The 12,481-nt window shown below is 41.4% G+C and overlaps 1 protein-coding gene across 1 annotated transcript in view; it reads right to left on the minus strand.

Moving 5' to 3' along the window:
• Positions 1–12,481, minus strand: part of GATB (glutamyl-tRNA amidotransferase subunit B) — a 60,024-nt gene that overhangs the window by 22,218 nt on the left and 25,325 nt on the right. Inside the window, exons 3-5 of the mRNA XM_065405230.1 lie at positions 6,895–7,008; positions 2,749–2,947; positions 1,530–1,652 (exon numbers count right to left, since the gene is read on the minus strand). Of these exons, the coding sequence (XP_065261302.1) occupies positions 1,530–1,652; positions 2,749–2,947; positions 6,895–7,008 (436 nt within the window). The remainder of the gene's footprint in view (positions 1–1,529; positions 1,653–2,748; positions 2,948–6,894; positions 7,009–12,481) is intronic.

Genomic DNA, 12,481 nt, shown 5'->3' on the forward strand with positions numbered 1-12,481 from the left:
GTGAGGAGAAGAGAACACTTGTACCAAAGGAATATATGTCAATAGTATTCTTCTGTCTTCACTTTGCTTCTATTGAAGATCTGGGTTTGACTATACTCTCTCACTGCTGTTAGTCAGAAGAGAATGGGATTAACCAGACATAAGTGAAAAGAGAATTGGGGCCCGTGTATTTTTAAAAAGGCTGTCTCCCTCACAGCCCAGCTTCATCTCCTATTTGATTATCTTGCAGTGAAGTCATGCTTTCAAGCAGTTTGTTGCAAAGTGATGGATGATGAATTCAGCAAGTGTCTTCCTGGCACACGCAAATAGAAAGAAGATAAAATGTGAGGGCACAAACCCTCACCTAAACACAAACAACGCTGGTAAAAAAAATATATATATATAGTAAAAAATACCTCACTAAGCACGCCTGAATAAAATGATTTTGTTTAAAATCTAATAATATTGGGGGGGAAATATTGCCAGCGTGGCAGGTCTTTCTTTATACATAGTGTGGGATACGTTGGTGACATGCTAATGGAAGTCTCAGGGGGAAATTCAGCAATGAAAGATGATGGTAAGTTACTGTATATCATAAAGTCTGTCTCAATCGCAGAGTAATGTGCCGATTTGGCATTCAGAAGGTATTCAAAATGAGTGACCTCCACCGAATGCCCGAGTTTCCTCTAACACTGGTGTAAATCCACTGGAATTACAATAGTGTAAAACTAGTCTAAGTGAAGATAATCATACCTTGAGGCAGTGGAAGTTGCCTCAGAAAAAGCAGGTAGCCTGAGGGTACAAGATAAAGTAGGCCTCCACTAATATTCTGTTTATTACAGTAGTGCCCAGAAGCCTAAGTGAGGATCAATGTCCCTCTGCATAAATACATATGACGATACCTGCCCCAGAGAGCTTAATATCTAAGAACTATTAATTACCCATTATTTTAAATTAAACCTGAACCATTCCCCAACATTCCCAGAGTCACAATCCACTTTGGGCTGAGCAGGCACAACTCTGATTGAACTCACAGGGAGTTGCACTTGCATACCTCAGGGGCTGAATGTGATGTTAAATCACTAAGTTGCGCTGGTTCACTGCTGAACATCTGTTTTATGATCAATTTACGCCCAAAATTTAACTTACACAATCATCTGTGCCGGGAGCCTTCACTCTCAACTACTAATCACTGTTACAATGTTTCCCATTCACAGTTAAGTACATGCAAGATGAGTAGAGAAAGACAATAAGTGAAAAATAACGAGAACGCTGCGCTACTTCATCCTGCCCTGGTCCATCATGTAAAATTGATGTATGCGGCAGTATAAAAATCCAAGTGCCGCAGAGGAAGCTGGGCCTATAAAGACACTTGAAGCATAGCTGACCTTATACAGACACTGAAGATTTTAAAAGAAGGAAGCAGCATTAAGAAAATGCTAAATGTTAGGCAACTACAGAGCAAAATAACCAGAAGCTGTGAAACTACGCCTGCAAATGCAGAGAATTACAATTAACTGGAGGGAACATTGCCCTGCCCGCTCCTTTACCTGCCATGATTGCCTGGCTGCTCCCAAGTGTTTGAAGAATAAGCTGAAGCTCTCTGACTGCTGCAGCTGCCTCTTCCCCAGAGCTCATATCAGGTTCCATGACAACCTCCATGAGGCCAACACCTACCAGAAAGAGAGAGAAATGAGATTCCCAGCAGTAGCTTTTGATCTTGACATATTAAAGTGCAACAAGCTAAACACATGACAGCACTTGGGTTTGTTTGAGAAAACTGGGAAACCATGTTTTATTTAATAACTGTCAAAATGGGGCTATCTGCAGGATTGTTACATAGACTATTTTTGGTTTTATTTTTAAGATTTAACTTAAAGGCATTTCCACACACTCCCCCTTTGATGACATAGGGAACAGATGGAAAAATTATTCATCTTTCCTCTGAGAAAGCTCCTACAAACAGTCCACCTGATTTCCCAATTTCATTTTCTCATTACATTCAGGTAATTTAATGCAATCACAGTTTTCTTACAGCTTCCTAGAGTAAAGGTATTAGTCAACATTTGCAAGTGTGGGGCCTAAAGTTAGGCATCTAAATCCATAGTTAGGCGCATAACTAAATGTTTCGATTTTCAGCAGTGATGAGCACCTGCAGCCCTCAACTTCACTGGCAGCTGTGGATGCTCACCGTCTCTGAAAGTCAGGCCAGGTATTTAGGCCACCTAACTACACATTTAGGTACATGGATTTGTTGGTCAGCATTTGATTTATACAATAGACATTTTAGAGCTTTATGGAGAAAGTGATTGTTTTTATAAAAGCTAAAAATTAAAAGTCATTTCTGACTCAAGCACGGACATCCCACTCTGCCGTCTGTGCATTTCTGCCACGTTGCTTCATTCAGAGTCTGCATTTTTTAAACAACACGTACAGCTGCAGGAGCATAAGTGGCTCCTCTGTCCCACTCAATACCCCCTTGACATGTTAAAGGTCTTATTTGGAAGTTGGCTGGCAGACAGGTTTGAGAAACTGAGCCACTAGCCTTCTGACTGGCCAGTGCCACTTTGTCATCAGCAAACAGGCCAGAAAAGATGAACGTTAGCCAGATATGGAATTTTTTTTACACATTTAAGTCTCATTTAAAAATGTTTATTGAAAGCAACAAACCAGATTCCACCCCACCCCACCCCTGCCACTCCAATTAGTTTTAAATATTCAGCCCATACATAAAAAGACTGAGGGAATAAGAAAGTGATCCAAGCCTACCAGCCCTGTTCAAGTCAATGAGAGTCTGGCTCCTTATGTCATCATGAAGACTCTTTCCGCTGTCTTGTTCCAACTGGATCTGCTTGATCCTCACAGTCCTGGTTACCATCTGGTTCTTTTTTCCCCCTACACAGAGGCTGTATGAAAGACTCCCATTCACAGCAACGGGAAGTCTCTGCTGAGTGATTTGATAGCCAGCCTGCATACAGAATCAGGTCTGTGTTCAGAATTGTCATTACATGAACAATAATTTTAATTCTTGTCCCAAGATGGACTGGCCCTACTCAGGCCCAACCCCCTCAGCCAGGCCCCTTGCCCCCACATGCCAGCCCCCCCCTTCCACGAATAGCTAGGACTGTCACTCCTACTCTGGCCAGAGCTCTATTGCTGTTGGTGAAAATCAGAAAAAGTAGAAAAGCCTGATTTCCACTAAAATCACCATTTGGTCACTCAGGATACAGGTAGAGACAGTGACCCCTCACACAGAGGCCTGTGGCAAGGGAACAGTCAGTCTGGACACAGGGGTGAGTCTAGCCAGGGCCCCCTTATCCATGTCCCGCACTCTGGCTGGGCCCCTCACTCTCCCCCACTGGCCAGAACCCTATTGATTTGGGTGAAAAATCAAAAAACTGGGGAAGCCTAGTTTTAGTGGAAAATCAGCCTTTTCTGATTTTCACCAAAATCAACGGTGTTTGAACCTGACTAGCAGGGGAGAGGGGCCCAGCTGGAGTGGAGGGGAAAGGGCCAAGCTGGGTGTACAACTTGGCCTACATAAGCAGTGAAGTGTGCAAACTTCTAGTTGTAAGTACGCTTGGTAGTACAGTATTAGAGTTTTAATCAATAAACATCAATTTCACTGTATGCACACAAACTGATGAAAAAATATTTCTACCAATGATAATCAACATTTCAGATAGGCCGGAGAACTTATTAGAGTTTGATTTCAGGATATTTACTTTGTATATTTTGACATGTGATATTGTCAATTTGTGTTTTTAACAGCGATAAAGCTTTAGCTTTTTGAATCTCAACATCATTGAGATAGTCATTAAATATCTATTGTCTGACACCCCCCATAATTTCATGCAGCTGTGAAAATGTAACTAGATAAAAACAAAACAAATGCTTAAAAATAAACATCGATATTATCCATCAAAACTATAAAAAATAAAAATTGAATTCTGCCAAACCTAGTTTTAAGCACTATAATAAAAATGAGACAATTGACTCCATTCTATAGGCTCAATATAACCTATGCACATAGCTTTTCCTGCCTCCCCCAGCTTCTCATTAAAGTGATTTTTTTTAAAAGCCTCAAATGGTGTGTGACAATAAATAACAAGAATCCCAATTCCCATCCGAAGCCCCATTTTCAGGAGTAACAATAATCCCATTGTCAAAAGACCCTAAGAGCAGGATTTATTTTATCTATTCCATTCAGCTCATTAGCTTAAACTCTGTATCTTATTATAGGGCTCCAGAGAAGACTGCCGTATTACAAAATGCAGGCTGGGCATTTTACAGTCAGTGCTCAACACTATAGATGCCAGCTGCTAGAAGATCCGGAGTTCTCTGTGTTTAAAGCTAATAGAATGTGTCAGGTATCTTCTTGACCCAAATTTTCCTAATTATTTGACTAGAAGATGCTGTAATATAAGCCATTAGGTAGTGGCAGAACACAGTGCCTATGTACTACATATGCTACCTGAAGATACATCTTCCCATTGCGCTCTCTTTCAAAACAGATGGACTAATTTTTACTCTGCTTCATTCTTTTCTGTTCGTTTTTTATTGGTGGAGCAATCACCACCAGGAAAGTCTGAACATTCTTTAATGTAGGAGCAGAACCACCTACAATTTAAAGGTGACCGGCAATTGGGTTTGTGATTTCTTTTTTCTTCTTCTTTGTGATGCGTAAAGCCAGTTTGAAAAGCTGGGTGTGGCTTCTTTTGTTTCTTCTTTTTTCTCCTGCTTGTTTAGAATTTCAGCTCTTGTTAACTTACTGTTTTTTATCAGGAAGACTATCGATGATGACTGCAGAACTAGGAGTGTATTGACGACCAAAGTAACTATCTATCTAGGTACTTATACTGCCTCCATCACTATAGTATGGAGGGCCCAGATCCACACAGGTACGTAGCTATTTAAGTCCCAGTTTTAGGCTCCACTTCAATCCACAAAACTTTTGTTCCACTGCTGCCTAACCCTCTAGGTGCCTAAATTCACTTGGTACCTAAGTTCTCAGGATAAAGTTACCTAGACACCTACGTTGCTGCCTCAGGGTATGCACAATGCTGCCTCCCTCTTAGGCATCCAAATGCCTATCTCCTGCCTAGTCCCAGAGCTATCCATGAACCCAGGGAAGACAGATATTCACCCGCCTACCTTGCCTGGAGGGCCCAATATGGGAAGTGTGCTCAATGGCTGCCTACCAGATGAGATCCCATGCAAAATCAGGCACCAACGGCACCCACCTTACAACTTTTAGCCCAATGGTTAGAGCACTCATCTGGGATGTGGGAAACCCAGGTTCAATTCACCCCTCTGCCTGAGGGAGGAGAAAGGATTTGAACAGGGATCTCCTACCTCTCAAGAGAGTGCTCTAACCTCTGAGATATGGGATATTCTGTGGGGCTCCCTCAACCTCTCCTGTTGCAGCTGTATCATTATGTATAAAAAATTAAATAGTAATTGAAGCATGGGGACTGGACCCTAAGTCTCCCTCCTCCCACATGGGTGCCCTAACTACCAGGCTACATAGTCAGTCTCACTGTCGCTCTCTATCTGGCCCTGAGACTCTTTAAGCATCGCAACACCTAAGTTACTTTGTGGATTGGGGCTCAAGTGCCTCACAAATATTAATGACTTTATCCTCAACAACCCTGCAAGCAAGGTAGGGAAGCATTATGCCCATTTCATAGATAGGGAACTGAGGCACAGAGATAACAACTTGCCCAAGGGCAACAGGACATTTCTAGCAGAGATGGAAATTGAACCCAGATCTTCTGGGTCCCAGCTATGCATTAACCATCATATCATCTTTCTTCCAAGGACATCAAATGAGGGGGGAAATGGAATTTTATTCAAAAATTCTGTGTTTTATGTTCTTAAAAAAATCTCAAATGCCTGAACAAACAGTTGGGAGAAAAAAATCTTTGATTAAAGTTTCAACACCTCTACACATTGATCTATGGCCTGAAGAACACTCCCTCCCCTAATTCTCTGGACCTCCAAGGACACCTCCAGGAAAAACTGGGAAAATAAGATTTGATATTCCTGATTTTTCTTGGGTAAAACACAAGCAGGACAAAGCATTTAAGTCTTCTTTATTCAAAAAAAGCAAAGTGAAGCAAATCCATTGTTTTCCCCTTTACAGGCCACTTTTATGTTCAACAACATCCAGAACAAATATATGGAGGGAAAGGCCATCTTTAAAGTTAGAACTGTGACTTTGTTAAAACAAAAATAAGGTCCTTGCGCTCTGCTGTACGCTGTCAAAAAGGTAAAACCAGACTCTCAACTAATTTCCATATTCTTACTTGACTTTGTCAAGTGCAGTGAAGTGCAGCTCACTTCCAAAGACAGTTTATTCCAAATATGAAAGCAATCCACAGGATCTAAACCTATTACTGAATGTGGCAAAGGCACATTTATTAAGTTTATTCAAGATCCAGGCAAAGATTAGAATGTTTGAAAAGCAAATGTGATATTTATAGGTCCTTAAATTTAATAGCAAAAACAAAAAACAGATGCTATGATGTTTATACTATTGTAATGTGTGTTTGCTACACATTCATTTTAAAAGAGGGGCTATTATCAGACTGGTTTGCTTTTACCCTAACAGACAATTAGCGCTAATACTAGGAATGGAGAAAGTACGGGCACAGCAGCTCCATCTCCCAATTCAATTACATAAAGCCACTGGAATCGTGAGGCTAAGCAAGGAGTCAGCAATCAGGGCAATCATAATCAATCAGTGAGCACTAGGGTATAGCTATCTATTCATCAGGGCTTGGCGCAGCATCCTGTTAGTTTGGGCAGAACACTGATTGAAAACATAAAAAGCATCTCTTTGCTACCGCCAGCCCTACTCCAGACTCATCCTTTTCTACAGCTATAGAGGGACCAACCATAATGCATACTTACAGGCAGATCTGCATAGAAATAGTGTTTTCTGTCAAACAAGGACTTCTTGTTTATGCTGCAGTTCAGTGCGAGGCCTGTCATCACTGCTGCTTCTACACATCTCCTGTTGAGAGCCTAAAGAAACATAACATACAATTTTACTCAGACATTCACTATATAACAAATGCTTCTCCCACACGCTGCCTTATACAGAGCGTATATTCAATTTTGCTTGCCTTCAGTAGGCATTATCTCTGTTTTCTTGCGTGGGTAGCTCATATTCATCATCAGTCTGGCAGCAGCTACAAATCTGCAAAGTTTTATATGGAAAATAAAACCATACAGTTGTTTTTGTTGTATGCTGCATGAGAAGCCACACAGTGTTTTGGATTGCTTCTTTTGCAAACATAACCAGTACTCTTGACACCCCCAAACCTTCACAGGGTATGTCTACACAGCAAAGAAAAACCCGCAGCTGGCCTGTGCTAGCTGACTTGGGCTCATGCTCTTTCATTGGATAGACTTCCGGGCTCAGGCTGGAGCCTGGACTCTAGGCCCTGCAGGGTAGGAGGGTCATAAGAACAGCCATACTGGGTCAGACCAAAGGTCCATCTACCCAGTATCCTGTCTTCCAACAGTGGCCAACGCCAGGTGCCCCAGAGGGAATGAACAGGGAATCATCAAGTGATCCATCCCCTGTCACTCATTCCCAGCTTCTGCCAAACAGAGCCTAGGGACACCATCCCGGCTAATAGCCATTGATGGACCTATCCTCCATGAATTTATCTAGTTCTTTTTTGAACCCTGTTATAGTCTTGGCTTTCACAATATCCTCTGGCAAAGAGTTCCACAGGTTGACTGTGCATTGTATGAAGAAATACTTCCTTTTGTTTGTTTTCAACCTGCTAACTATTAATTTAATTTGGTGACCCCTAGTTCTTGAGTTATAAAATGGAGTAAATAACACTTCCTTATTTACTTTCTCCACACCAGTCATGATTTTATAGACCTCTATCATATTCCCCCCTTAGTCAGCTCTTTTCCAAACTGAAAAGTCCCAGTCTTATTAATCTCTCCTCATATGGCAGCCACATCTGCACGCAATATTCAAGATGTGGGCATACCATGGATTTATATAGAGACAATATGATATTTTCTGTCTCATTATCTATCCCTTTCTTAATGATTCCCAACATTCTGTTCGCTTTTATTGACTGCCGCTGCAGATTGAGTGCATGTTTTCAGAAAACTCCAAGATCTCTTTCTTCAGTGGTAACAGCTAATTTAGACACCATCATTTTATATGTATAGTTGAGATTATGTTTTCCAATGTGCATTACTTTGCATTCAACACTGAATTTCATCTGCCATTTTGTTGTCCAGTCACCCAGTTTTGAGAGATCCTTTTGTAGCTCTTCGCAGTCTGCCTGTGATTTAACTATCTTGAGTAGTTTTGTATCATCTGAAAATTTTGCCACCTCCCTGTTTACCCCTTTTTCCAGATCATTTATGAATATGTTGAATAGGACTGGTCCCAATACAGACCCCTGGGGGACACCACTATTTACCTCTCACCATTCTGACCATTTATTCCTACCCTTTGTTTCCTATCTTTTAACCAGTTAACAATCCATGAGAGGACCTTCCCTCTTATCCCATGACAGCTTACTATGCTTAAGAGCCTTTGGTGAGGGACCTTGTCAAGGCTTTCTGAAAATCTAAGTACACTATATCCACTGGATCCCCCTTGTCCACATGCTTGTTGACCCCCTCAAAGAATTCTAGCAGATTGGTGAGGCATGATTTCCCTTTGCAAAAAACTATGTTGACTCTTCCCAACAAATTATGTTCTTCTAGGTGTCTGACAATTTTGTTCTTTACTATGGTTTCAACCAACGTATCATCAACGTATCTCAGGTATATCATTGGTTCCATGGTGCAGTAGTTCAGAAATTCCTCCTCAAGGTGTCCCATGAAAAGTTTGGCATATTGGGAAGCCATCCTATTCCCACGGTTTGGGCAAAGTGCATGTTGAATGTAAAATTGTTATGGGTGAGGATGAAATGGATGAGTCTGGTGATGTGTTTGGAGTGGATATCTGCCGGTCGTCCCTTGTCTTGTAGGTATATGAGGCAGGCAGCGATGCGGTCATTGAGAGGGATGTTGATGTATAGGGGGGAGACATCCATGGTGGTAAGGATGGTGTTCTGAGGGAGGTTGTTAATGTTGTGAAGTTTCTGGAGTAAATCAGTTGTGTCCTGGAGGAAGCTGGTCCTTTGTGTGGTGAGTGGTTTGAGGATGGTTTCTGAGTCCTGATATTCCTTCAGTAAAAGTGCCAAGGCCAGATATGATAGGTCTGCTTGGGTTCCCTTGTTTGTGAATCTTGGGTAGCTTGTAAAAGATCGCTGGGATAGGTTCATGGGGGATGAGGTTGTGGAGTTTCTCTTGGAGTTGTTTGGGGAAGGATTTGATATCCTTAAATCCTGGTGAATTATGATGCGGGGTCTTCTTTGAGTTCTCTGTAATAGGTGGTGTCGGAGAGTTGTCGGTTATCCTTATTTACGTAGTCATCACAGTTGAGAATTATGATGGCACCCCTTTTGTCTGCTAGTTTAATCACTATATGGCGGTTGGATTTCATGGATTGTATAGCTGTTCTCTCAGCAGTGGAGAGATTGCGGTTGTGTGATGTTTGTTCAAGATTTCACAGTCAATATTTTTCTTGAAGCCATGAATGTAATAATGATCAAGAGTGTGGGTTCATCTGCTGTAGGGTGTCCAGTCAGATCATTCTTTTTTCTTATGCCTGTCAGTGGGGACATGGTAGTTATGGGTGATGTTGTCATTGCTGTGAAAGAATTCTTGAGGTGGAGTTGGCGAAAGAATTCTTCTAGTTCGCGACATGTTAGTATAGTATCAGGTTCAGAGGTGGGGCTGAAGTTCAGTCCCTTGGAGAGTAGAGATAATTCAGCTTCAGTAAAGGGCATTCTTGATAAACTGATGTTGTCATGGTTTTGTGTAGTGTCCATGTGGTGGGTTCCTGGTGCCCTGGCTTATCCTGGATGTGAAGTTCTGTGGGTAGTGGAGTTGTTGTAGTTGGTTATACTTTTGTTTTTGTACTGGATGGCTGTCATCAGGGGTTTTTGTTTGTTTGAAGTTGTTTTGGGTTTCTTGCATGATATCCAGGTACTTGATGGGGACAACATCCAAAAGAAATCTTTCCCAAAATCCCTCTTCTGGCCTTCAAACACCACCCTAACCTCATCAAGTTCATTATCAAAAGCAAGCTCCCCACAGACCAGAACACACCAACTCGAAGTGGAACCAGACCCTGACAGAATAACAGTTGCAAAACCTGCAGACATATATCCACTGCTATAATGATCAATACTCCTCCACAACACATTTTTCAAGATCCACGGGTTCTACACTTGCTTATCACAAATGTGGGTGTACCTCATCCAGTGCACTAAATGTCCCAATAACAACTATGTGCGTTAAACCAGACAATCACTAGGATCTTGAATGAATCACACAGAAAAATGAAATAGACAAAAACATCACATAACCCATGGGCAAACACTTTTCACAAAGTGATCACTTTCCGTCTGATCTCTCAGTCCTCGTCCTCAAAAGAAACTTGCAGGACATTATCAAAAGACAAGCCTGAAGGTTAAATGCATGTCTTTTCTAGACACTAAAAATCACGGTCCTAATAAAGACACTGGATTTATGGCTTATTATAACAATCCGTAACCCATTAACCCCACTAACGTGCCTTCTCTCCGCCCCCCTCCACTCCCCTTTTGTCCTATTACTGCCGGGGTGTTAACAGGACCACTTTACCTTGAATGGCCCCTTAGAATGTGTGTTAACTACTTATGCTAAACCTTGTGTTTAGCTGTGACATTCTGAGTACCTTTCCCAGACCAGAGATCTGTGTAGCTCAAAAGTTTCTCTTTTTCACCAACAGAAGTTGGTCCAATAAAAGATATTACCTCACCCACCTTCTCTCTCTTTTTTAAGTTGTTTAAGATAAGTTCTATTTTTTAAAATTTGTTCAAGTTAATTTAATAATTGATTTAACTAATTCAAATCAACCAATCTGAAAGAAATAATCAAACTTATCTTAATATAACTTTGAAGTGCTTACATTTTCAGTGCTTTCAAATAGGCACAGTATTGTCTCCATCCTACTCTGCATCATAAAGCTGTCAAGATGGCAACTTCCAGTAGGATTGTTAAAGAGACAGTGTCAAGATAAAATCATTTAAGTACTGAAATTCCCTTACCTATGTTACAGATACCATCACAGGTGATAAAAATGGAGATATCTTTACAAGTAATACTTATTTTTTGCTATTTATGTAACACTGCTCTACAGCCAAAATGCTTCTGAAATAAATGTAGTCAAACTTTACTAATTCTGGGTCACTGAGAACGAAAATGATGCTTAAAATTGTTGATTGGCTCTAGTTTTAAGATATGCTATTGGGTCAGTATATACGACCCTTGACTTGGGAATGGCGGAGGATAAGTGAGTTATAAAGGGTAGGGATCTCAATTTAAACCAGAAATGACTAAAATACATCTTTGACTAGGTTTGGACAGTACTTGCTTTTTAGGCAAAACAACGAATGATGCAATCTGAAGCTGGTATTGCGTCATACATGATATGAATTGCATCATGTTATTCCTAGAAGTCATGGATGATGCAATCATAACGAAGCTTACATCACTCTGCTGAACAAATTGCCCTATATCAGCTCTAGAAATCATACAGTGTCGTGCTCTCTTATTTGTCAGTGTTTGATTTTGCAAAGGGACACATTTCTGTTTAGCCAAAGTGAGCAGAGATGCCTCGTATTTGTGTGAACAGTGCAGATAACCTCTGCTATGTTTGTGGTGAAGTGACTTTTGCATCACAAAAGCGCAGTATAACCACCATGGTTAAGAAAGCCTATCACCTTTATTTTGGCTGCAAAATTGGAGATCAGGACAAGAGGTGGGCCCCACACATATGCTGCAACACTTGTGCAACAAATCTTCGCCAGTGGTTGAACAGGAAAAGGAAATCTATGCCTTTTGCAGTGCCAATGATTTGGAGAGAGCCAACAGATCATACCAGCAATTGTTACTTCTGCATGGTGCCTCCAGTTGGGAAAGGTGTGTCAAAGAAGAAAAAGTGGACTGTGCATTATCCAAACATTCCATCAGCTATACGCCCAGTACCCCACGGAGAAGGGCTGCCGGTTCCTGATGCACCAGAATCATTCTCACTTGAGTCAGACGAGGAAGAGGATGAAACTTCTGGTCCTGAACCATCAATGTCACAGGACCCACATTTTCTCCCATCCTCCTCCTCTGAACCACACCTCATAACACAAGGTGAACTGAATGACCTTGTCAGGGATTTGGAACTACCCAAGAGTAAGGCAGAGCTGTTGGGCTCCAGACTACAGCAGTGGAATCTCCTGGCAGGTGATGTTAGGGTTTCCATGTTCCGTGACCGTCAAAAGGATCTTGTCCCATTCTTCCTCATGGAAGGTGATCTTGTAGCCTGCAACAACATCGATGGTGTGATGGCAGCCCTCAACATCGTTCACGA

The sequence above is a fragment of the Emys orbicularis genome, chromosome 5 (assembly GCF_028017835.1).
Source record: "Emys orbicularis isolate rEmyOrb1 chromosome 5, rEmyOrb1.hap1, whole genome shotgun sequence".
NCBI classification, from domain to species: Eukaryota; Metazoa; Chordata; order Testudines; family Emydidae; genus Emys; species Emys orbicularis.